Source organism: Mchenga conophoros, linkage group LG12 (assembly GCF_057382185.1).
Source record: "Mchenga conophoros isolate Kocher_MC1m ecotype Shallow Benthic linkage group LG12, M_conophoros_male_GT1.1, whole genome shotgun sequence".
Taxonomy (NCBI): domain Eukaryota; kingdom Metazoa; phylum Chordata; class Actinopteri; order Cichliformes; family Cichlidae; genus Mchenga; species Mchenga conophoros.
The window spans coordinates 19203371-19230476 of NC_140537.1; the positions used below are offsets into that span (position 1 = coordinate 19203371).

General features: G+C 44.3%; 1 protein-coding gene across 2 annotated transcripts in view; it reads right to left on the reverse strand.

The window, feature by feature from the left end:
- Positions 1-26949, reverse strand: part of homer1b (homer scaffold protein 1b) — a 29816-nt gene extending 2867 nt beyond the window's left edge. The window contains exons 1-7 of one of the 2 annotated variants that reach the window (XM_085294204.1): positions 26451-26949; positions 20722-20878; positions 18628-18759; positions 16705-16797; positions 7516-7664; positions 391-547; positions 19-129 (exon numbers count right to left, since the gene is read on the reverse strand). In XM_085294204.1, the coding sequence (XP_085150330.1) occupies positions 19-129; positions 391-547; positions 7516-7664; positions 16705-16797; positions 18628-18759; positions 20722-20878; positions 26451-26470 (819 nt within the window). In that variant the 5' untranslated portion in view covers positions 26471-26949. Of the gene's footprint in view, positions 1-18; positions 130-390; positions 548-7515; positions 7665-16704; positions 16798-18627; positions 18760-20721; positions 21216-26450 lie in introns of those variants that run through there. The other variant, XM_085294203.1, reaches the window with a different exon arrangement.
- Between the last annotated feature and the right edge of the window lie 157 nt (positions 26950-27106).

Below are 27106 nucleotides of genomic sequence, written 5' to 3' on the forward strand. Positions count from 1 at the left end.
AATCACACAGACACACACCTCTTCTTTATCCCTTAGTGCAGTCTCTAGTTCTTCTATGGTTTGGTTGAGCTCAGTCTTCTGGGATTTAATCACTGGGGTTTGGTTGCTCTGGCATTCAAGTTCAGTCACCTGCAAGAATAAATTGTGGACATCATTATTCAGATCCAGAGAGGAACCGGTGTAACAGAAACAGGCTCTCTGTCTCATTCCCAGACGACCTCTTCCCTTTACTCTCCCGCATGCTTACACTCAACTCTCTTTTATTCTTTTTCCCTCTCATCCCAACTTCAGAGCACCCCCACCAAATGATCACCCCTTTTTAAATTGAAATGATTTAATCACACATGAAAACAAACAAGCATCCCTGTGGCCCCCCCATTCCTCGCTCACCCGCTTGTGTAGTCTCTCTGCCTCTTCCTGGTAGGCGGCCAGTTGCTGTTTCCACTGTTTGACGTTGGCAGTGGACTCCAGCAGAGCTGCCGTTAGCTTGGCATTGTTCCCCTTTAGTGCCTCCAGCTCAGCTTCCCAGTGTTTTGTCATGGCCGGGCTGCAGAACACAGGGAAACGCATGCTGTCAGTTCACCAACAGTGACATTAGACGATAAGTGCTCGTGTTTCCATGATAATGCATGGTGAAAATCCATCAATCCATCGAACAATAATGCAGATTATTATTAAAAAATACTTCATAGTTATCATTTTCTATTTTGTTAGATCATTTCATTGTACATCTAATAAGGTTTGCATCTCTCATTGTAATCCGTACTTTTATTGGGCTTCACTGAGCTGAGCACGATTACTTCAGTTTACCAAGAAGGTTACGTTTTTTTATTTGTCTGTTTGTGTGTAGACAAGATTACACAAAAACATCCAGGCCAATTTTCCTGAAAGTTGGAGGAGAGCGACAAATATTCACATTTTAAGGACCCTTTCGGGGCAAAGAGCAGGCCCACAGATTTTAGCCTGAAGATTTGGTTTAAAGTCCGACTAAGGGTTAAGATTAAGATTAGGATTAGGAATGTAGTAGCTCTGGTTAGGGTTAGAATAAATCCCCAGAAATGTAACTCAGTGCTCTGAATTGATAGAAACATGATTGGGTGTAAAGGAATGCATGTGCATGGTAATTTTCCCAAATAATTTGAGTTATTCTATAAAACTGCTATTAACTGTAATCTTACCAGCTAATCTGGTAAATTTGTTACTGTTAACACAACAGAGGGATATAATTTAACTAATGAAAATGGTCAGTATGATTTGTTTTGTGTTCACGTGACCATGAAACTGTATGTCACAGTATAAAATATAAATAATACCTTTTAGAAAGAATATTCCTAAATACACGAACATGAGATAACAGGGAACAACGACTGCAGTGGGCACTCAGGCTGGAGGTCAGCACTTCACGGGCAGTAGTTGTGAAAGCAGCTGTCTGACAGATGAGCTATAATCTGAGATTATATCCTTTAGACTGGCTGGAGCCTAATCTGGTCCAGCTACTCACAGAGTAGATGACGAAGTGATGTGACTGATTTTAATGCACCTACAAAAAAATTATTTTTGTCCTTTTCATTCATAGGTTCAGAGTTGTATAGTATATATCTTATTATATATTACATATATATAATAAATGGGGAATAATATACTGTTTAAATATGTACAAACAGTATATTATACAAGCAAACAAAATAGAAAATAGGTGCAGAGTTTGTACAATTCTAAAAAGCCTGAAAGTCAATATTTGTTATGAAACACATTAATTCTTTAACATAGCCTGAACTCTCTCAGGCAAACTGTTGGGACATTTCATTAAGTAGTCTTCAGGAATATTTCTGCAGATTTTGGGAAAGATATTCAAAGCTCTTCTTTGCATGCTGGCTGTCTTTTGTTTAATTCTCTGTTCTCAGATGATCCCACACTGCTTCAGTAATGTTGAGGTCTGGGCACTGGGGAGGCCAATCTGATAGTGTTCCACTGTTTGTTTGGGTTTTTTGCTGTCAGCTAAGTTTTTAATGCATTTGCAGTGTTTTTCCACATTAAAAAGGGTATCGTATTATGTAAAAGATTCAAATCCTTTGTCATTCCAATGAATTTCATCAAGTTCTCCAACATCACTGGCTGAAACGCAGCCTAATGGCAGAGCTTCCACCATGTTTTACAGATGATTGTAGACACTCACTGTTGTACATCTCCTGACTTCCTCCATGCATACTGAAGATAATTTGAATCAAAATTTTAAAATTTAGATTCATCACTGCACAAGATCTGTTGCCACTGATTTTCAGTCCAGTTCTTGTGTAACTTGTCATACACTCAAAAAAAGGAAATTGGGTGGTTACATTTACAAGTTCACTTGTCATTTGAACAAAATATTGTCAAGTTTTTATGGTGAACGCAATCAAATCATGTTGGATCTGCAACTTAATTTGTTCTTGTTCAGATGACATGATACAATCTAGGAAGTGTGGTTAGTTGCCTGCACTCACGAAATTCACAAGATCACATGAGATTTCAAACCACAGGAAAATCACTGGGGTTGTAAGAGGCAGACAACCATGACAACATAAATGCTGTTGCTATTTATTGTGGTTTAACCTGTCAAGGACAAAAACATAAAGAAAATTCTGCATCAAGCCTAATTTTCATACTTTTGTTATGTCTGGATTGACAGCTCAAGGGCATGGTGTTAGCGCTGTTGCTTCAGAGCACGAAGGTCCTGCGTTCAAATCCACAATCTGATCAAGTTTGCAATGGGTTCTCTGGTACTCTGGTTTCTTCTACAGTTAAAAGTCATGCAGTTATTAGGGTTAGGGTAACTGATGATTCTAAATTACCCAAAGGTGTTAATGTGACTGCAAATGGTTGTTTGTCTCTATGTGATAGACTGGTGACCTGTCCAGGATGTACCCTATCACTTCAGGGTTATGCCCTCTGCAGCCCAGATAAAGATACGAGGATGGATAGATTGGAAGTTGTTGTTGTAAATCCGGTGAATTTTTTGTTGAACATTATCTAATATGAACACAACATGTACTCAGTCTTTCCTGATCTTCCACTGAGACCATTTCTGATGAGGCTTCAGTAAACAGTCAGGCCTGTGTCAGATTTTTCCTGGACTTTTTTTTCTTTTCATATTTCTTTCGAACATGACTTTCAGACACAGATCATGTTCTGTAGATACTTTTTGTTTAGGCCTGTTACTTCTTTTGTTCTCCATTTGTCCTGGTTTCCCAAAGGTGCTTCTCAACATCCCAAGTTATTCTAAGGTTTTGGTTAAACAGCCTTGCGTTTAACCAAACTGTGTGATTTTTGGCATCTGTCATAGATTTTGCTACATATATGGAAACATATTATGTGTTTTTGTGACTGGGTGCTAGTAACAAAGTCCCTAAAGATACAATTTGAAATTGCTTCTGTTATGCATTGACACAACAATTCATTCTTTGGATAAGGTGGCTTTCTTTGCTCAAAAACCCTCAGGTATAAGAACTGGACTGGAAATGTCCAAAGAAAACAGCTTTGAAACACTTTCAGAAAGCCTGGTGAGCAAACTGCTCAGGACCGCTTAAAAAACACACACAAGAAAATCTGGCTCCTAGTGTATTAGTAAGTACAACTTTAGGGAGGGAAATGTTTCTTATGTGCTCTCCTGTTAGATCTGTACACTGCATACAGTATCTCTAGATTTATGTAACATCTATTCCCTGTCTCTCACATAATGTCTGACTTTGGCGCCATTAGATCTAAACTCTGTCGAGCACCTGCATCAAGTCAAGTATCCCTGAAAAAGGAACTCCTACTCCCACACATACTTCACTGTAATTTTTCACACTGGTGCAAACACAAAAGGAAGCTTAGCTCGCTCAAGGGGTGATGAGGGTCTGTATGATCCATAACAATGTTTTCAGTTCTGTTTTGTTCCACCCCCTCATTGACACACACACACACAAACTGTATAGCCCAACCGTATATGCTCACACACTGCCGCAGCACTCCACTTTTCCGTAACACCCACTCTGCGAAGAGTAAAAGCGAGAAAGCCCAGAAAGAATTCACTCAGGACTCCCACGGCGCCTTCACTTCTTACACAACAGCCACCCCCTCCGTGAGTGCAAGTGTGTCTGCATGTGTGACGCATAGGAGGGAGACGACACCTCATCCTACACATGCACATATTACCAGACACACAACCCCAACCCCCCAACTACACACACACACACACACACACATGCTCATACACAGATGGAGCAGAGCTGTCACCAAGGCATGCCTCCCCGCCAATGTATAAACCCCACGCTGCACCAGCTCGGAGAGCCAGAGTGCAGGCAAGACGTCAAGATGTGAAGACGGAGACAGACGGAGACAGCGAGGGAGAGCGACAAAGGGAGAACTGGAGAGTGCAAGATGTTTTGACACTGGTGTTCGTCGTCATTAAACGAGTCTGGCTCAGAGGTTTCAGGGGGGCACCTGAGCACTGTTCTGGCTGAGGATGGCAGGGCAGAGAGGAAAGTGTGTGTGAGACACAATGAGGGTAAGTTTAATACTGCTGTGCCACTGAACTACTATCATTTACGTGTCAGAAATGTTAATAGAAATAGATGTTTTTCAGTTGGTGTCTCTTGATTTCTGGTGCTTTTAAAATATAAAAATGAATGTGATGTTAAAAAAATATCATTCCCTGTTTGTATCAGTTTGAAGTTGTAAATACGATGGAATTAACTCTTTTTTTTTTCTTTGTGATGATATGTATCATTAAGGCAGCCATTAAAGGAGCAGATTTAATCCAGTCTCAGATTCACATTTTTATTTAACCAATTAAATTTTTTTATTAAATGTTATTTTTCCAGCAAAATTCTGAATGTTTTTTGTGTTTTGAAGATAATCTGTATACACTGCCAATACATCATGAGCATCAACACTCTGTTTTTTGCTTTGCTGCTTCACAATGTCGAGCGTCATCTCAATAAAGATACCGAACACAAAGCGTAAACTTATTTCTGCAGCTCTTATGTTTCTGGCGCGTCCTGACCGCTGCTGGTTGCCAGGTAGGTTCTTTCTCCTCGCACAGCCCTTCAAGAAGCGGGGAGGCTGAGCAGTTGCCATGGCAGCACAAGTGGAATGGAGACACTGGCACGGTCTCCTTTCATGCAAGCCTACCGCAAACCCACTGACAAACGCCTACATCCTCCGACATTAGAGCACCATTCACACACAGCACCAGCAGTCCCAACGAAAAAGGTCTTACAATATTCAGAAAACCATTCAAAGCGAGTCCGGTGCAGACCTGCCAAGCCACGCTCACGTCCAGATATAAAAACTCTCTCGTGGACCTGCTTTCTTTCATCCCTCCTCCCTCTGCCCTCTGCTCCCACACATGCCTGCCTACACAGCCCCGCTAAGCAACAGTGCGGTACTTACACATATACACTATGATCATCAACATCGTCATCAACAGATATACAGCCAAGAGTCAAGCCATCACAGAGGTCTCCACTCTTTTTGTACACTGACGCCTGAGTCTCCACAAATAGCATAGAAGTAAGCACATAAAATACACTAAAAAACACTGTATTCCTTTTTTGTCCCTTCTCCTTTTTGCTATCAACCAGCTGTCAAAAAACACTTTTTCACATCGGTTCGGGGAACAGTCCGATGATATAAGACTGGCAAAGTGTGAATCATCGAGAGACAGAAAAATGAAGGGTTACGTGGTAAAATATTTGGATGGCTCTTGCTTCTACCCTCACTGCATATGCCTCTGAGAAAACGTGAGACAGAGGTTCGCTTGTTACGTCCACAACTTGCCATCGCGAATGCAGAGAGTCGACCCCATCTCCCACGCATGCAGCATTAATAGACACATGAGCAGCAAGGCTGCAGCAGGCAGTGGGTGTCCTCTCTACATCCCGCTCTCACTTCACAGATCCGTGAAGCCTCACAGACATCATCGTGTGGTGGCAGGATTTTGTGAACATACACTTCTCAGACTTTCCCTCATTAATAAGTTCTTAATAAGTATTCTAAGTCTATTCAAGATCTCAAAATGTATGTTTAAAATATTAAAAAAGCTTCTCCAGTCATATGCCAGTATTTAAACAAATGAAAAAACAAAAGAATGATAATACATTAAGCAATTGATATTGATTGATATCTTTAATTAATAAGAATCGCAGCCAGAGAAATAACCAAAGTGGCACAAGTTACAGAGGTTTTACAAATAAAAAGACCCGTGTGTACAGTGGACTACAAGTGACATTGGATAACATTTCCTCTCCTCAGAAAAAAAGAAAACCACTCAGTTGAACAACTCAAACTGATTGCCCATTCCCGTCTGTTCAGTTTATTTATTGTGCTGAGAGTGTGTGTGCAGTTGGTGCTGTGCTGTTTAGGTATGAGTGACTCATGTACAGACTTTATACAAGCACCTCTCCCTCTCTGTCGTTCTCGCTATTCCCAGTTTCTGACACATACTCTCTGTCTCTGTCTGTCTGTCTTGCACTCTCTCTGCCTCCCACTACCCACAGTGTGTTATATAAGTCTTACATAAATGCTTCATCGACAACTTTCTGGCGATGAGCCTCGCACAACCGCACCTTTTCAGAAAGCCATTGTACACAACAAAAATATTTACACAACTCTTTAACCTCTGAATCTTACACAGTCTGGTGCATATGAACCAGGATTAACAATCACAAGCAACATGAGTTATCCATTTCAGAGGAATGTACACAACAGTACTGGTGCATGCATAGAGGTGACACCAACACCTACTCAGTCAAGAGATTTGAATTTGACATGATGTTATTGCATCGCAGTAGCATACACAAAATTAGAAATGTGCTTTTCTCACCGAGCATGCTCAGACTGAACAAAAATGAATAAGTGAAATTATTTCTCAGACCTGAGAAACACTCAAAGTTACATCGTTTGCTGGTCCAGTGTGTAAATATCACTGATCATAATTCAAGAAGAACTCTTGCGCCCATATCACCGCATTCGTTCTTACTGGAGTTTTGGCGTGCTGGTTTAACCTTACTTTTTAAAAGTTGCTAAACAGGCAGTGCATCAGGTTTTTGGAAAGAGCACCCTCCCTGTTGCTGATCTGCAATCGGGCTCTTAATTTTTGAAAGCTTTGATCCTGAACATTTTTTTTCCTGTTCGTTTGTTTGTTTTGCGTAGTTATGGTGTCGCAGTAGTCAGGACTTGAACTGACATCCCTATCAGAAAGAGCAGACCCGACAAGTCTTAAACTGCTCCCTAGAGAGGAAAAACATGAGAGAGTAGCGGTGAATAGAAGGCGTTCACGACCATGCTGACATGCAACATATAAAGGTGAACACGCATAAAGAAGGGAGGTGCAGGCTACATGTCTGTGCCTCAGACAAACAGCAGACAAACCACCAATCATATTAATTTTGTTGTTTTAGCATTGTTTGTGTTAGATATGACTGTGACAGCAGTTGCATGCTCACGTCGTTACGACTGCGTTAATGTCACACATCATAATGTGGGATGTACCTGTGTGCAAAGGCCAGAGCGTTCTGCGCCGGCTCGGGACGGGCGTCTGAGTTGGGAGTCGTGTCACAGATTTCATCTGTGCCGTTGATGTTTTCCATGGGCGGAGTCACCGGGGTCAAAGGTGATGAGAGCTCGCCTGCCGGAGACTCCTGCATGTGGACACGGTGATTCAGCTGTTACTGTCAGTTAAACATAATAATCAAGTAGAACATGCAAACAGTGGTTGGATTTTCAAGACAAATAGCATTAGGTGTTTAAGAAAACTGGGTAATAGATAGTTATCATGAGCTTGTAACCCATCAAGTATTTTTCCCAATAAAATGACTCATTTATTCCTCTAATTTTAAGCACCGTAAGATAAGACGTCTTGGTTTTTTTCATACTAACAAGCTATAACCGAAAAAAATAATTTTAAAAATTTTTAATAACTTGATTACATTTCTTTCGATAATTATTTAAACAGTTAATTGTTTCAGCTCCTTTCCACACATTCAAATAAACTATAGCTAATGCACAGTACTGTGCAAAGGTCTTAAGCCACCCCTCATTCATTTATGAGTTTGTAAAATTCTAACAAGCTTGAAAGTCAAAGTTAAAAGAAAATTGATCCCACACTGCTTCAGTAATTTTGATGTCTGCGGGCTGGGGAGACTCATAGTTTTATATTTTCATGCTGAAAAATGAAGCTGTTAACAATCAGATGTTTTCCAGATGGTACTGCATGGTGGATCGGTACCTGCTGGTCTGTTTTTGTGTTCAAAGTGCCATAATTTTTAACAAAATCTCAAACTCAATTGGATGAAATGCAGTCCCAAGACATGACAGAGCCTCCTCCATGTTTTACAGATGGCTGCAGACGCTCACTGTTGTACATCAGTGTAAAGTGGTTTAGCAATCAAAAAAGCATTCCTCTGGAATTGGTCAGTGAAAAAGTGTCCAAAGAAAGACTGAACTTCAAAGAAATCAGACTTTAGCACAGTACCCAATATAAAGCTTATATTACTAAAATCATATAAAAAGATAATAATGTCTGTGATATTATAAAATGACGACAAGATTTAAAAACAAAGCAATGATATTTTGAAAACAGGAGGCGCTCTCTCGCTGTCAAAGCTCTCACTACTGTGTCGCAAAAAATTTTGACATTCCTACAGGACATTAAATTAGCAGTCTATAGCACTGGGAAATTAGAGAATTACAGATTAATTCTTATCTTTATATCCCATACAACCCCAGGATTATACAAGAGACAAATGATTTGGCTGCTGCACTTACATAAAACAAAGCTATTAAGACTCAGGGCTTGGGCACAATACAGTAACACAATGACGCTGCCTGTACGCCTCTAATGGGCAAGAAGGAAGTGAGAGATAAGAGGAAGATTACGCCTGGTTTTACATTTTGTGCTCCGCATTCATTAGTATATGATTTAATATCTGTTCAAGATGCATTTCCACTGAGATTCGGCCTATTGGGACCAGCATATAGCAGTTAGCTCTATTCTCAGCTTGTTTCAGTAGAATAATTTGTGTCTCATGATTCGTTTTTATTTTACCTCATTTAGACGAGGTAAAGGAGAGGATCTAGAAGTTAGAATAAAAAGCCAGCAGGCATGTGGGTAAAACACCACCTTTCAGCAGGGACCCTGGTGTAGAGCTTCGCAGCCTCTAGCTGCAAGTGGTGCTGAGAGCTGCAAGTGCAGCCTTCAACCCCAGGTGAGAGCTGCAAGTGCAGCCTTCAACCCCAGGTGAGGGAGCAGCTATTCTCCTGGCTTCATTAAAAGACTTCCTCACATGGTACTGTAGCGTTTTAACCTATGTGGGCTGCGGCACATATAGTAGGCTGCAGTACAGCGGGAGGCTGCTCCCCTAGCCTCCATAAGGAAAAAACATGAAGCCGGTTAACAGATTTTGGCACAGTTACAAATACTCTAAAACACTCTATTATTACTATTATTAGTATCATTTCCTCCACAAATTAAAGGCTAGCATACAGGCTAATTTTTCGCCACAATGAGCACAGTTTTTTTGTAATCTATGGCACGGATACATGTAGAAAAAATATGTACCACACTGGTAGCTTATGCCCACACACTATATATAAAATATGGATGTTACTGGTGGGTCAGAAAAGTGAAGCCAATACATTGACCTGCGACCATTCTAATGGCCAGCAGAGGGCGACTCTTTTGGCTGCAAAATTAATTCTATTTGTTCTGAAGCTTTGGCGGAAATAAACCTGCTTCTATATCCAGATAAATATTTTTCTGATGAGTTCATGGGATCGGTTGCTGTTATATTGACTTCTCAAATATAGCATTAGCTTAATTTTCTAATTAAGATAGCATTTAGAGAAAAAATAGACAATAAGAGTCTTCTTATTCCCACAGTGAGTGGTTTGCCCTGTCTCCATATGCCTTCCTTTGTCTCTTCTTTTTCCTCCATCTAGTCATGGTAGATGGATACCCCTCCATGAGTCTGGTTCCACTCGAGGTTTCTTCCTGTTAAAGGTGATTTTTTTCCTTCCCACTGTTGCCTAGCACTTGCTCACAGAGAATCGTCTGATTGTTAGTGTTTTCTCCATAATACTGTAGGGTCTTTACCCTGCGGTATAAAGAACCTTGAAGCAACTGTTGTTGTGATTTGTCGCTATACAGGGAGTGCAGAATTATTAGGCAAATGAGTATTTTGTCCACATCATCCTCTTCATGCATGTTGTCTTACTCCAAGCTGTATAGGCTCGAAAGCCTACTACCAATTAAGCATATTAGGTGATGTGCATCTCTGTAATGAGAAGGGGTGTGGTCTAATGACATCAACACCCTATATCAGGTGTGCATAATTATTAGGCAACGTCCTTTCCTTTGGCAAAATGGGTCAAAAGAAGGACTTGACAGGCTCAGAAAAGTCAAAAATAGTGAGATATCTTGCAGAGGGATGCAGCAGTCTCAAAATTGCAAAGCTTCTGAAGCGTGATCATCGAACAATCAAGCGTTTCATTCAAAATAGTCAACAGGGTTGCAAGAAGCGTGTGGAAAAAACAAGGCGCAAAATAACTGCCCATGAACTGAGAAAAGTCAAGCGTGCAGCTGCCAAGATGCCACTTGCCACCAGTTTGGTCATATTTCAGAGCTGCAACATCACTGGAGTGCCCAAAAGCACAAGGTGTGCAATACTCAGAGACATGGCCAAGGTAAGAAAAGCTGAAAGACGACCACCACTGAACAAGACACACAAGCTGAAACGTCAAGACTGGGCCAAGAAATATCTCAAGACTGGTTTTTCTAAGGTTTTATGGACTGATGAAATGAGAGTGAGTCTTGATGGGCCAGATGGATGGGCCCGTGGCTGGATTGGTAAAGGGCAGAGAGCTCCAGTCCGACTCAGACGCCAGCAAGGTGGAGGTGGAGTACTGGTTTGGGCTGGTATCATCAAAGATGAGCTTGTGGGGCCTTTTCGGGTTGAGGATGGAGTCAAGTTCAACTCCCAGTCCTACTGCCAGTTTCTGGAAGACACCTTCTTCAAGCAGTGGTACAGGAAGAAGTCTGCATCCTTCAAGAAAAACATGATTTTCATGCAGGACAATGCTCCATCACACGCGTCCAAGTACTCCACAGCGTGGCTGGCAAGAAAGGGTATAAAAGAAGAAAAACTAATGACATGGCCTCCTTGTTCACCTGATCTGAACCCCATTAAGAACCTGTGGTCCATCATCAAATGTGAGATTTACAAGGAGGGAAAACAGTACACCTCTCTGAACAGTGTCTGGGAGGCTGTGGTTGCTGCTGCACGCAATGTTGATGGTAAACAGATCAAAACACTGACAGAATCCATGGATGGCAGGCTTTTGAGTGTCCTTGCAAAGAAAGGTGGCTATATTGGTCGCTGATTTGTTTTTGTTTTGTTTTTGAATGTCAGAAATGTATATTTGTGAATGTGGAGATGTTATATTGGTTTCACTGGTAAAAATAAATAATTGAAATGGGTATATATTTGTTTTTTGTTAAGTTGCCTAATAATTATGCACAGTAATAGTCACCTGCACACACAGATATACCCCTAAAATAGCTAAAACTAAAAACAAACTAAAAACTACTTCCAAAAACATTCAGCTTTGATATTAATGAGTTTTTTGGGTTCATTGAGAACATGGTTGTTGTTCAATAATAAAATTATTCCTCCAAAATACAACTTGCCTAATAATTCTGCACTCCCTGTATAAATAAACTTCAACTTAAAGTTAATCGGGGGCATGGATACTTTAGCTGTGAAGTGCCCTTTTGTTTCTCATTCAAATCCACCCTCACCCGTGACATGTGTGACAACAAATTAAAATGGCCAGAACCATAATGCTTCAAAACTGGAGTCCATAAACCAATAGGAAATGAAATTTTAGCTACATCTGTCTAGGAACCACCTGTCACGGCTGCACAGCAGCCGTGTGGTGAATTGAGTAAAGGATCCAAGATGCAGGCACTGACTGGGGTGCGAGTGAATATTTATTTGCAGAGGTGATAAGGGGACAAAAACAGGAGGAGCAGAGCGGGGAGTAAACCAACCTAAACTGGGGAAAACTAAAGAACTCAACTTAAACCAAACACGCACAGGGGGAGGAACAAAATACACAATGAAAGATGGCGGAGAGACGCAGACTAAACACCAGGTTACACAGAATGATGCAGACGGACACGGAGTTAAACAGACGACGCAACAGAGAGCACAGGAAAACACAGGGCTTAAATACACGGGGAGTAATCAGGGAATGGGCCACAGGAGGGAGACACAGCTGGGAGCAATAAGGCTAACGAGACAGGGGAGAGGTAAAACTGAACACACTGACATGAGACATGAACTTTCAGAATAAAACAGGAAACTAACAGACACAGAGAATCAGACAGGACACTGAACATGACAGGCAGACTCATGAGCAGACACAATAACACCATGGACAGACAGAGGGAACACAGAGAAGTGGGAGCAGGCAGGCAAAGAACAGAAACCTAACAAATGGCAAAATCACAACAGAATACACACTCGGAATGAACAAAAGCATAAGGAAACACAAAACACTGAGTCCTCAGACTCAGGACCATGACAGTACCCCCCCTCAAGGGCTGGCACCCGACAGCCCAACAGAAACACAAAAACGGACCAAAACCAAAAAAACCCCCCCACGAACCAAAAAACAGAAAACGACCCGACCAGGGCGGGCGGTGGGGGTCCAGGACGGAGGGACACAGTCCGAAAAGGCCCAGACGGACAAGGTCAGGGGGCCGACCCGGAGGCCAAAACAGTTCAGTTCCGGGGGCCGACCGTGTGAAAGGCAGCAGCAGTGGGGCAGGTCCGGAGGCCGGCCACGCAGTAGGCAGTGGTGTGGAAACAGTTCTGGGGGCCGACCGTGCAGACGGCAACAGCGGCGTGGAAACAGCTCTGGGGGCCGACCGTGCGGACGGCAACAGCGGCGTGGAAACAGCTCTGGGGGCCGGCCACGTGGAAGGTAGTGGCGGCGTTCAGGAGGGCGTTCAGGAGGGCGTCCAGGGTGGCGGAGATGCCCAACAAGCGGCCTGGCAGATGACCGACGATGTGGAGGTGGTAGTAGGGGACCTGAAGGCTGCGTGGCCCCTGCAGCCCCAGGCGAAGCGGAGGCTGGACCAGACGAGGCGGAGGCGGAGGCTGGACCAGACGAAGCTGATGAGGACGCTGAAGCAGAAGCTGGACCAGGCGAGGATGATGAGGATGCTGGAGCCGGACCAGGCGATGCTGATGAGGATGCTGGAGCCGGAACAGGCGACGAGGATGAAGACACGGAGGCTGGACCAGACGAGGATGAAGAAGCAGAGGCTGGACCAGACGAGGATGAAGAAGCAGAGGCTGGACCAGACGAGGATGATGAAGCAGAGGCTGGACCAGACGAGGATGATGAAGCAGAGGCTGGACCAGACGAGGATGCAGAGGCTGGACCAGACGAGGATGCAGAGGCTGGACCAGACGAGGATGCAGAGGCTGGACCAGACGAGGATGCAGAGGCTGGACCAGACGAGGATGCAGAGGCTGGACCAGACGAGGATGCAGAGGCTGGACCAGACGAGGATGCAGAGGCTGGACCAGACGAGGATGCAGAGGCTGGACCAGACGAGGATGCAGAGGCTGGACCAGACGAGGATGCAGAGGCTGGACCAGACGAGGATGCAGAGGCTGGACCAGACGAGGATGCAGAGGCTGGACCAGACGAGGATGCAGAGGCTGGACCAGACGAGGATGCAGAGGCTGGACCAGACGAGGATGCAGAGGCTGGACCAGACGAGGATGCAGAGGCTGGACCAGACGAGGATGCAGAGGCTGGACCAGACGAGGATGCAGAGGCTGGACCAGACGAGGATGCAGAGGCTGGACCAGACGAGGATGCAGAGGCTGGACCAGACGAGGATGCAGAGGCTGGACCAGACGAGGATGCAGAGGCTGGACCAGACGAGGATGCAGAGGCTGGACCAGACGAGGATGCAGAGGCTGGACCAGACGAGGATGCAGAGGCTGGACCAGACGAGGATGCAGAGGCTGGACCAGACGAGGATGCAGAGGCTGGACCAGACGAGGATGCAGAGGCTGGACCAGACGAGGATGCAGAGGCTGGACCAGACGAGGATGCAGAGGCTGGACCAGACGAGGATGCAGAGGCTGGACCAGACGAGGATGCAGAGGCTGGACCAGACGAAGATGATGAGGATGCAGAGGCTGGACCGGATGAAGCCAAAGCAGACGCTGGACCAGGCGACGAGGATGAAGCCAAAGCAGATGCTGAAACCGGACCAGGCGAGGCCGAAGACTCTGAGGCCGCAGCAGGCGAGGGTGATGAGACTGCAGCTGGTGATGAGACTGCAGCTGATGGCTGGACGGGCTCCTCGGGCCCCCCAGCTGACGAGGCAGAAGGCTGGACGGGCTCCTCGGGCCCCCCAGCAAAAACAGTCTCAGACCCAGTGGGCACTGGAGCCCCTGGCACACACAGAACAGAACCAGCAGGCACACGGGCCTCTGGCAGGAACGCAACAGAACCAGCAGGCACACGGGCCTCTGGCAGGAACGCAACAGAACCAGCAGGCACACGGGCCTCTGGCAGGAACGCAACAGAACCAGCAGGCACACGGGCCTCTGGCAGGAACGCAACAGAACCAGCAGGCACACGGGCCTCTGGCAGGGACGCAACAGAACCAGCAGGCACACGGGCCTCTGGCAGGGACGCAACAGAACCAGCAGGCGCGCGGGCCTCTGGCAAACACATGGCAGACGGCAGCTGCACAGAGCATTGAGTCTGCTCAGGCTGCAACGGCCGGGTGCCGTCCCCAGCTGGCTTCTTAACCGCCAGGGGTCCCGAGTCTGCTGGGGGCTGAGACCCAGCCTCTGGGGAGGCCCTGGGGCGAGTAACAGTCTCTAAATTAGCCAGTTTCTGAGAAACTAGAGTGGTTTTAATGGGTTTGTCTCTCCGCTTAAAATGGGTGCTAGGAACGGGATTCAAAATGGGTGGCACAGACACAGCCTCCAGTATGGAGGGAACGGGTGATCGGGCTAATGGCATAGATGCAGGCTGGGCTAATGAACTGGCTAAAGGCTGATGTACTGGTTGAAGTGAGACTGGAGTTGGTGGTGGAGTGGATGAAACACAGTCAGTTACTGTTATGGATGTTTTGAAAATGCCAACTTGTGAGAGGTCAGTTACCACGAAGGTAGGTAAACGCCGTGTACTGTCTCTACTTTCACTATGAACAGCCCCAGAAAACACAGTCCCAGAAGCACCAGCGTCCTTAAAACTCACCACAGCTGGTCGCACAGGAGTCCCTGAATCCGGCTGTGGGGTGAAGCGCCGGTGGTGCGAATGTTTCCTTCCAACCGTTGACGGCTCCGACAGGCAGGGAAAAACCTCTGGGGGGTCGGGCCGTGAAACCTCCGGTGGGTGACTCTGAGACGGATGCTTTGTGGCGGTCGTAGTCCATTGTTGCTGGGCGCAATCCGCTACTTCCCGAGCTTGCACCGCTTCCCGGGCTTTATGCAGCTCAGCGAGTAAGTCTGTAAATCCCCGGACCTGGTGGAGATAGGGATTTCCGGCCAGGATTGCTTCAACGGCATTTATCCCCACAACCTTCGCTCGTGCATTGGAGGTGTGGGTTACCCAGTCCACCAGGCGTAGGGCCCGTGTGAGGTCGCTCTCCCCGGTCAGGGCCGCTGGATCCATCTTGTGGTCGCGTCGTACTGTCACGGCTGCACAGCAGTCGTGTGGTGAATTGAGTAAAGGATCCAAGATGCAGGCACTGACTGGGGTGCGAGTGAATATTTATTTGCAGAGGTGATAAGGGGACAAAAACAGGAGGAGCAGAGCGGGGAGTAAACCAACCTAAACTGGGGAAAACTAAAGAACTCAACTTAAACCAAACACGCACAGGGGGAGGAACAAAATACACAATGAAAGATGGCGGAGAGACGCAGACTAAACACCAGGTTACACAGAATGATGCAGACGGACACGGAGTTAAACAGACGACGCAACAGAGAGCACAGGAAAACACAGGGCTTAAATACACGGGGAGTAATCAGGGAATGGGCCACAGGAGGGAGACACAGCTGGGAGCAATAAGGCTAACGAGACAGGGGAGAGGTAAAACTGAACACACTGACATGAGACATGAACTTTCAGAATAAAACAGGAAACTAACAGACACAGAGAATCAGACAGGACACTGAACATGACAGGCAGACTCATGAGCAGACACAATAACACCATGGACAGACAGAGGGAACACAGAGAAGTGGGAGCAGGCAGGCAAAGAACAGAAACCTAACAAATGGCAAAATCACAACAGAATACACACTCGGAATGAACAAAAGCATAAGGAAACACAAAACACTGAGTCCTCAGACTCAGGACCATGACACCACCTAACAACAGACTACCATGGGCATTTATATGTAAGTTTTGGGGGAGAGGTGTTGCTTGTTTGTTTTTATTTATTTATTCATTTATTTATTTTAGTTTTTTTACAGATAAAAATTGGTAAAATAAAATATAATTTAAGGTAAAATTATTGTTTTTCCTGCTTATAACTGTTTATTACTCAACATGACTGTGACAGTAGTCATGAGTAGTCGTGTAAGAGTACTGTTGTGGTGGTGTTGTGATTAAGTTAGGGCATACTGAACATACCTGAGAAGGAGATGTGGCCATGTCCATCTTTTCTTGACTCTTCTCCTTAGCGAGTCTTGCTGCTTCTTTATATTCTGCAAACTTCTCTGCAAACTGGACACAGAGGACAAGTGCGTGAGTGATTGTGTGCTGTACTTCCTACAATAATGTGGCTTAATCTGTGCAGTATGTATGCATCTGTATGTGCACAATATATCGACTTAAATGGACTGTGAGAGAAAGAAAGAGCTCAGTATGTATTAGTCCTGTGACGTATAGAGAGAAGCTGTTTCCATTAAAAAACTGCAGTTGCATTTGGAGAAGAATTACCCATAATTCCTCTGCAGAAATATGACCCAGCGGGGTCTCCAATGACAATCTTTCCATTGGACACGCACGCACATACTTAGAGCTAACCAAACTGTGCCATTTTCCTCTTAGACTTTTCCTGTAATGAGAAGTTGTCAGCGGCTGAAGTTGATCTCTTGGGTTATTTTGGTCGAGAGCAAAGATACATTCAGCCAGGCTGAAGCGGTAAGGCGAGCTCAGCTGAGGGGCTTTGAGCAAATATAAACACTCTGGCACATACACACTAGCCCACCTCCCCAATGTCCCTTTAGGGTGTGGTTCATCACTGATGCGACTCCCACACTAATTTAGTATATACAGTACTGCAGAGGGCTGAGTGGTGAGGAAATCAAATTGACTCAGCTGAAGTCGGTCTTGTGTCCGCCATTAGTGGAGTTGCAATAAGTAACTCAATATCATTTTACTTCAGTGCAATATAATAGTCCTGGTTCTGTGCTTTAAATGCATAAGTTTAGTTAAAGTGCTTCAGGAGTTTTGGCACTGTGGTCATCTGAGAAGTGAATTAGATTATTTCTAATTTGAAACAAAGAAAATACTTCCACTTGGCTGGCAGGTATTTCTCAGAGAGTTCCTGTTCACAGTCTAACTGCCTGCAAGTTGGTTAAAGCACTGATGTTGAGCATTTGCAAGTAACTTGAGAAAAGTATGTTGTTGATCATCATCATTATTATTATTGTTACTTTTTCATCCTCTGTATTGAGGTTAGGTGTACCCTTCCTCTCGCCCTATAACAGACTGGACAGGGTCCAGTCACCCTGCAGCCCAGAATTAGGTAAGTGGAAACAAATGGCTGGATGGATGAACTGAACTGACTGTCCAGGTTATTGTAAGCTTTATTTATGTACAATGTCTTATTAAGATTATAAATTATACTTGCATAAACTCACGATAAGATTCAGTGGTACCAAGCAGTTGTCTTACTGTAATACAGCAACCGGCTACCTTACAGACACATAATTGGATAATTTGGTACCTGGCCACTGAGCAGAGTCCAGTTAGTGACAAACTGCTGTGCACAGCACCTTTAGTCCTTGCCGAAGTGCTCCATTTCCAAAGTAAACGTCAAATTAAGAGCATACGAGGCTGAGAAATCCAGAGTTTTGGCCCCTTTCTTAAGCCATGAGCCAAAAAAAGAGCCAAAAAGAGAACAGGTTATGTAGTTCTTCTCATGATAAATACACTGAAGCCAGTCGGTGTAAACCAGCATGTGAAATGCAAAGTGCACAACCACTGGATCCTATCTTTTCTGCTAACGGGAGTTTTATAATGACGAAGCATGAGCGAGAAATTTGTTTGAGGGATTTTGAGATGGAGGAAAAGAACACTTGACCTTCAGCAACCTTCAGGTCACATGACCACACCGCGTTATTGTGCGGTATAAAACAAGGAATGCTTATAAGTATTGTTAACAGCCTCGTTATCCTTGCCTTCCTGGCACAGACGACGTGTCTGTACTGCTGAGTTTGGTAGTAAAGTAATGTGTGTGTGTGTGTGTGTGTGTGTGTGTGTGTGTGTGTGTGTGTGTGTGTGTGTGTGTGTGTGTGTGTGTAGTGTTTGGGTGGATAGGGGTGGTACCTTGGATAGATGATGCTCAGTGGAGAATCCCAGTCCATAGACAGTGTTAGCTCGGCTGTCCGCCCACTGCCCAAATTTCTGTGAGGTCTTTGTGAACGTCATGTTGGGGCTGATGGTGCTGTTGATTATTGCCTGAAAATAAAAAGAGCAGACCCACTTAATATGCATCAAATTAACTGTGTGTATCGCGACAGGAGGTGTCAAATAGAGCGCTAGAAAGATTTAAAGTGAGAACGCTGGTGAAACTCTCCATTGTATGTATGTGGCACACACATTAGCTAAAAGCCTAGTTTCTTTATTTTTCTTATTTACATCTTGATCCAGAGTGACTCTGTTCGATTATATCCTGATACGTGCTCAGATGAACAGAATCAACTTTTTGGATCTTTGATTGTAAGTAACTAACTATTTCAGGTCTTTGTGAAGGTATCTTTGCTTTTCAAAATAAAATATCAAAGTGTTTCTTCAACTAATTCAATTTTTGACTATTTCACTTCTCAGTTTCTCTCATTTTATAGAACAAATAACTATTTGATTCTAAAAATACAACCTTTCGCCTAATCTAAAGAAATACTGTGGTACTGTGTGCCTTATAGATCCCCTCTAGACCTAAATCTTTTTTTTTTAAACAATAAAAAATATGAATGTGCAGTTCAGAACATGATGGTGACATGTCTTTGTTGTTGTTTTTTATTACTAGTACAGATAGCAGCTTCCATTTACAGACAATCCCACAAACACTGAACGTGGCTTTTAACAAATACACTGATATTAATAACACTATTAATGACACTACAGTATCCAGGCATTTTAAATAGATTATTAAGATTCTTTAAGTGTAACTGTTTTCATCAGGAGTGACCAGGATTAGAAATGAGAAGATCAGAGGGAAAGCTCAGATTTAAAAGTTTGGAGACAATGTTAGAGAGGCAAAGTTGAGATGGTTTTTAACATGTGCATGAGGGATAGTGGATATATTGGATAAAGGGAGGACATTTAATGGATATAGTGAAAAAGGACACGCAGAGGGATGTGGAACAGAGGAGGATGCTAAGGATGGGGTGAAATGGAGGTAGATGATCTGCTGCGGCGACCTTTAAAGGATCCAGCCGAATGAAGACGATTGAGAAAAAAAAATTTAAAATGATTGGTTTATAGAGATTCACATCTTCAATGGAAAACAAAGAGACTCAATGCAACAGAGGGATTGTCAAAGTCAGAAAATACTGAGAGACGGACTAGAGAAAAGAAAAAAAACCCCACCAAAAATCTTTAGCCTTTTCCTCCATTTTCCATGAACCAGAATTGAAGTGTACCTCTTTTACATAATTCAGCTGGCTTTGTTAAAAAACACTAATGTAGGACAAATTAATGGCTGATCAATTAGCAGTGTTGTGTAATGCTTGGCATTCTAGTTGGCATCAATGCACGATGCTTTATTAGTGAAGGGGAGAAGTCACTGAGTGTGTGTTACATAACAGTTGAACTTAGCTATCTATTTTGTGCTGGATGATATGAGACGATTGCTAAATTGACCGTGTTGAAGACCTGGCTTCTTTTCTGTATGTGTCTCCTTGTTTCTATTTCTTTTTCTCCTCACACTGTCATCTGTTTTTCTAATTTAGCTTCACCCCTCCTTTCTCCGTAACAGGCAGGGGGCGTGCATGTGTGCAGTGCCTATAAAGAGCTCCAATCTGCCCCTAGTCATGCAAAGCTAGGGCCAATCACATCAAGTGCCCCTCCTGGATATCTAACAAAAAGAATATTCTAAGATATAAGTATAGAAGTGCAGAAAGACACTAAAGAGCAGTTGCATGAGTGAAACATGAGCTGCCGGTCTCGGGACGTCCTACAAACCCTGAGCTCTCTTAAGAGGTGTTTGCACATTAGTTTCCAAATATAATAAATTATAAACACCATTAAAACTCAGTGAATTGCAGTGAAGCCTGTTTGATGAGTGATGAGGTAATTACACTGAAACATCTGGAACATCATAATAAAACCACACCAGTTGGCAAAAATGAAAAGCAGCCGGTGTTTCATATGCAAGATTTGGGGTAAGACGTGAATCAGCAACCCGGATGAGCCGCTCACCTTGGTGCCGTCCAGGCTGATGATGCGGTAGACGTTGCGCGTGCTGTCGTAGAAGTAGGAAACCGTGACGGCATGCTTGCTGGTGGGCAGCCAGTTCTTCTTAGTGTTGGGATCGATCTGGAAGACGTGAGCCCGCGTGCTGTAGATGGGCTGCTCCCTGAAGGGAACGAAGAAGAAGTGGTGAACCTCTTTGTGCCGCAACACCAACGTCTCACCAAACCCGCCGCCGGCAACGAAACCCCTGTTGCCCACAGGGGAGTCAGATCGCCTGGGTAAATGAACAACCAGCTCGCCATCCTCCATAGTTACACCACAGACACAGAGGCTGTCACCGAGTTACTACATACTCAGTGACTTGTATACGAATGAGAAGCTGGCTCAACTGAATTCAATCATACATGTTAAACCTAAACTTCCTCTCATATTGGATGTCTACCCAGAACACACTCTGTCCTTCTTTCTTTGCAAGACAGCACCCCGTCTCTGTGCTCTGATATGGGAATGCCTGCAGCACCAAGCGAGGGTCACACAGGAGGGAAGGAGAGGGTTTCAGGCTAAATATAGACAGTAGGCCACAGTTAACTAGCATAGACACACCCCACTGAGCTGCAGTTTCCACACACACAAACATACAAAAGCAACGACACAAACATGATGGGATTTTAAATCTGCATCCTTGTGTGTGTGCATGGAAGGGGTCTGCGTTTGTGTAGATCATCTCCACATGTCCAGCCCCCTATTACGGTTTTATCTGAGATGTCTTAATTCCTATTTGACCTCTGTGTGACGTTCAAGCCAGGGCTTAGATTAGCCCCTATTAGGGCTGAAAATTATATAACAGTCATTTAAAAAAAAATATTTTTAGACAACCCATCACCCCTGTGCAACCTTCACCCTTCATTCACTTACCCCCTCCTCTCCCCTTTTGCTCCTACAGTGCCCTCGTATATTGCACCATTGTTGGGGCTTCTTGGGTAATATCTACAGTCAGTACACACACAAACTCAAAGTGCAGGGTGCTGAGGGAGATATTCTGGGCTGGCAGTGCTGGCAGAGAACGAGATAGAGAAGTGCTTACACTGCACTGTGGGGGTGATGGGGGACATCAAAGGCTTGCTGTATAAATGAATATTAAAATTCAACAGCAGCACCCCTCCTGTGTGTGATTAGCCAAGACTGGGAAAGACAGAAAAACACGAAGACAGGGGAAAGGAAGAGAAAAGGCAGAAAGGAGAATGATGGGGGGGGAGTGTGGAGTATAGGAAGTCAGGGAGTGAATCTGGGATGATTAATACCGCTCCACAAAGCTGCTTGTGGAGTGCTGTGCACGAATTATCATAATCATCGACAGCAGTGTAAGTGGCGGTACTGTGAGTCATTTCAACTCTCTCCCAGCACACATCACACAACCACGGCCTGTCGGTATGATCCGTGCAATAGCCGCTTTGGCAACTCGCGTCGTTTTTCATTGCATAATTTGATGAAGCTGTGGCAAATTTTCCTCTCCTTGTCGTTTGATTGTGTGCGTGTGCGTGCCGAACACAGACTTGTTCTTGGGCTTTCATTTTTACATAAATGCCTTTGCCAAAGAGTTTTGTTCCAAAATGACACCCACTAGTTGTCAAGAAAGAAAGAAAAAACAGAACTCACTCCTACAATTGAACTTTTAAAAGAAAGCAAAATAAATGAGGGAATTTGATTGCAAAATGTGCATAAGAATCATTTCTCGAGTCTTCTGCCTTCCTTTAAAAGATGGCCCAGTCCATAATGGCTTCAGATTCATCATGCATTCCCCCATTGCAGTCCTTTTTGTTGTCTACAGTGATCTGCCCTGAGCCAATAGCCTGGCATAGTTAGCAGTTATGGGATGGCATGAAGGTCAGTTCAGTACGTGCTGATCCTCTTGCACTCCAGCAATGAACTCTGTTTTATCAACAGGGGACACGCACTGAAAGTGCCTACAAAAGCTGCAAGGAAAGGTATGAGACCCTACCTACTTCCCATCACCAATGAACTAAGTAAATATATGCTGGGGGGGGTGGGGGGGGGGGGCATTCAGTGGGATGTGAGTGAGTGGGAAGGAAGAAAGTGTGGAGGAGGAAGAAAAACACAGAGGAAGAAGAAGAAGAGGAGGAGGAGAAGGAGGGGGCGTTTAGCATGCAGAGTACACTGCGTGACACAAGGGCAGGTGATGGAACATGAATGTTAAGACAGAGAGAAAGACGGGGCCGGCAGAATGACTGAGGGAGGAAGAGTGATAAAGTGAGAGAAGAAGGGAGGGATGAGGAAAATGTGGAGGAGGTGATAAATGTAGGAGAAGCTCGAGAACTGATAAATCCACTCATCTTCCAGTAGGAGAAGACAAGAAGAGTGGGAAGCTTTAACTGCAACACAGTGTGGCAGAAACGAGCATGCGAACCGACTGTGAGCTGCTCAAATCTGAGCAGCTCGGGAACACAACACAAGCACGCCAAAGTGTCAAGCGGCTTCACGAGTAGGTTGTGTGCCCGAGACACTCTGCTGACTTCATTGTATGTATTATCTCTCCATAACGATGGAGAGATAATACTTGTTCAGTTTTTAATACGGTATGAAATGAGACTTTAAAAGGGAGCTGGTGTTGTCATTCCCAGCTCCATAATCATCATAATCTTCTGGTACTATGCTAGAGGAGCTTTGCATGAGTCACAGCTCAAAATAATGCTCATTTATCTTGTGCAGGGCCTTCGGGTTACTCTCTATCTGAAAAATGAAATGATCATATTGTGGCTGCCCCTTCTCTTTAACAGAGGGAGCCAAAAGCAGCAAAAAAACTTCTGAATCTGCATTTTGAGCAGACTAAAGTCTGACGTCTTAGTTCACATGGATTATTTGCACATGTGCTGACTTCATTATTTGAGATTTTGGCCATATTTAATATGACCATCCATTATAACAGTAAAGAAGAAAAACCACAGTAAATCCCTTTAAATTACTGCCTCTCACATTTGACACATGAGTTTTTGAGACCTCTACATCATGGGTGTGATTTTTTTTCTCTACAAAATGTAGCTGAAATTATAGAAAACAAAAATCAAATATGCAAACTGATATTTCTTTTTTTGTTCGTTTGTTTGTTTGTTTGAATTTGTCAGAAGGTTCAAAAATTAGAATTTTCTGGCAATAATTTCATGGTTCAGGCTTTACGGGGTTAATGCTGAGCAGTTTTCTAAGCATTTGATAAGGAACACGTTTCAGATTTGGCGTTTATAGAAGTCCTATCTACAAATTAATTGACGGGGGCAGGTCACCTACCCCAAGGGTGTTGTGAATTAAAGGGTGAATCCTATTCATACTACTATTTTGATAGTTCTGATTTTATTTTCACAAGTTTTGAGCTGTGTCTGCCTTCACTCCAGCACAATAGGAGTGAATAAAAATAGATCTGAAAAACATCTCCTAACAGAAGAAGCGTCTTTGTGAGGCTCAGTAATGCTCACTCCATTCTTGTGTGCAGATTTCACTGTAACTACTTCTAAATAGTAGAAAAATCTTTTCATGGCAATGAGTGCTACATTTGTGGATTGGGAATTTAAACACTGAATTGTACAAAATGTGACAAACTGGGGGGAAAAATAGGGGGTGAACCACTGCACCCTTTAAGATATGCCAAGCTATGGTGCACACCATGCGTATGAATGTACCAAATGTTCTGTGGTACATACACACATCTGGATTTCCGGGAGTGGAAAAAGGTGTTGCCTACACCGCCTCTTGTGCTTCAGGGGTTTGATGCACAGATGTGGGCACGGTTTCCAGTCTCAGCTCACACATTTAATAGCACAAAAGGCTGTGCTTTAGTTTCTACTCCAGTGTGTCCCCTTCAACTGTGCAGCTGCCCCTAGCTAGGCAAAAAGCTGAAACAGAAGCATAATAATGAGACAACCCCATCTCAAGAGATCTCACTTTCCCTTGCCACCTACACCCCATAGAAGATGTCCTGATTTCCAGCGTTTTCCATTATTTGAACAGAAAAGAGCTTGAGATGGAGTAGATCTTACTTAAGGTGGAGAGAGGTTAATAATGGGACAAGTCACTGTTGCGCCGTCTACTGGGAATAGTTGGGTTACCTAAAGTGTGTGTGTGTTTGCGCTTGTAAACACACATACTCTCTCTCTGTCTCTCTCACACACACAAACATGTGCAAACGAGCAAAGGCAAAGACAGAGAGAGAAACAAGTCTGTCTGTGCATCGATTGTATTTGCAAAAGGAAGTGAGTGAATACCAGAGAAGGTGTTGATAGACATCTCTAATGTTATCCTCTGTGCCATCACCATCGGCGCTGGGGGAAAGCTTGGAATAAAACCACTCGAGGCCGGAAGTTAAATATAACTTTATCTGTCTGTGTACTACACCCTATCTGAACCTATTCAGACTCTGCAAGCGGCGCGGTGCTTTTAATCCGAGTTTACAATTAGTCCAACTGCAGATCAATTGAGTCATTGAGTCAGTTGCATAACAGTAACTTAGTCACCAGTATGGCAGAGCCCGGTGGAGAGCTGAAGCTGAGTGGGACATGGCTGAATGATGTGCAGCCCACACTGTGGGAGGGCAGAGTGGGCGACTGTGAGGCCTCCAGAGTATTGTAAATAGTTAATGCAGGAGTTTTGGCTGATGCCTTAGAATCGCACTGTGGCCTGTGCCACATTGTTTACCCCCTGCTGTGCAATTAATCACAATGAACTGCGGGAGACAGCCGTTAATGAACGGCAGGCTTGGTGGGGGAAATGGACCGCTGAGCTCGGGGTTAGGGGACATGCAAATGAGCGGCGCTGTGTGCACACCAGGCGACTGTTTCACTGATGGAAGCCTGTTGTTGAGGATGTGCATGGCAGCGGTCACTGTGCTGCCATATAGAGACAGAAAGCCACCTTTTGTCATTACAGAGCCCAGTGCAGCATATGACAGCCCCCAGCCTCTGACTGTTCAAACCCTTCTCTGGAGCAGGAACAGCATGTACAATTCATCACACTGTCTGTGACTGGGAGTATACAAGAACAAATGCTGCCCTTTAACATTATTTCTTTGAGAATTTCATAACTACCTATAATGAAGTAGGGGGGTAAACATAGGGACCTGGATAAAGCAGCTCATTTTCATACTGCGGTGTGTCTTTGTTATTCTTTAATTCTTTAAAGAATTAAAGAATAACAAAGAACTTAAACTTTGCTTTATTTTGGTAAACACAGCCAAAGCCCCTATAAGACCCATCGGTATAATCCCACTTTGGGAATGACTGCAGATTAACAGAGTATTTTGATCCTAAAAGTTTGAAGTTAGACTTAACTTCTGAATGAGGTTTGTGTTTAAGCATTATGTTTGTGTTTATTCTTCCTTTTTAAACACAGAAAACGGCAGGCCTGCTTCATGGAGGAAATGAATAAGTTGTCTCGTTACATGAATGCCTTGTTTAGTGTGCAGCACATCAAGGCCGTGAACAGAGCACCTCGTAATCACACGTCATACAGCCTTTTGAACATGCATCCACCACACGCTCTATTAAACGCCACGCAAGGCGTGTGATATAGAATTTGGGTACATTTTTACGCATAGTCTCCGGTCGTTATTTTTTTCCTGCTGTGTTTTCACGGCAGGCAAGTTCATACCCCGAGAGGCATCTGCAGCTGATGTAAAAACAGAAAACAAGGGAAGAAAACTACTCAGTCTGTGGGATAATAACCACACTTACCCCATTGTTGTGGCTGACATGAAACCTGACCGCTGAGCCTCTTTTCCCCCCTTTTATTTGGCTGTCAAAACCTCCCGAAATCTCTAGGATTGGCCGCTGCGTATGAAGGTCTTTTCACTACACGACAGCCTCCACAGTATCACCGTCGGTGCGTCTGCAGGAATTTGATGACAACTGCTCCATTCCCCCTTCCGCTGTCACCGCGTGAATTCACACATACATGTTGTTCTGCACATGGCACAGAAACCAGACCTCGTCCTCCTTCGGCGTTAAGCGCTTGGTGATGAAGCAGCAGTAGCAGCAGAAGCACTGTGGGAGATCCAGCAGCGCAGGGTCCAGTGGAGATCCGACAGGCGCCCTGCTGTTGTCGTGTAAATTACTGATCCTTACTGGAAAGGGTGGAGAAGCCCTGCTGCCTAAACTGGGAAAGACAACCCTCATTTAGCCAGTAGATAACGCGCAGCATCACACTGTCCACCCGCGTCTCTCTCCCCCCACCTCTCTCTCTCTGATATTACCACAGCCTCACGGGCTACACCCCCACTCTCCCGCCCAGACTATTCCACAGCATTTCCACTCACTCTTTATTAGTTGTGTATGTCCTAATCAAATCAAATCACGCGCTTCTTCAACACAAAATCAAAAGCATGTCTCTC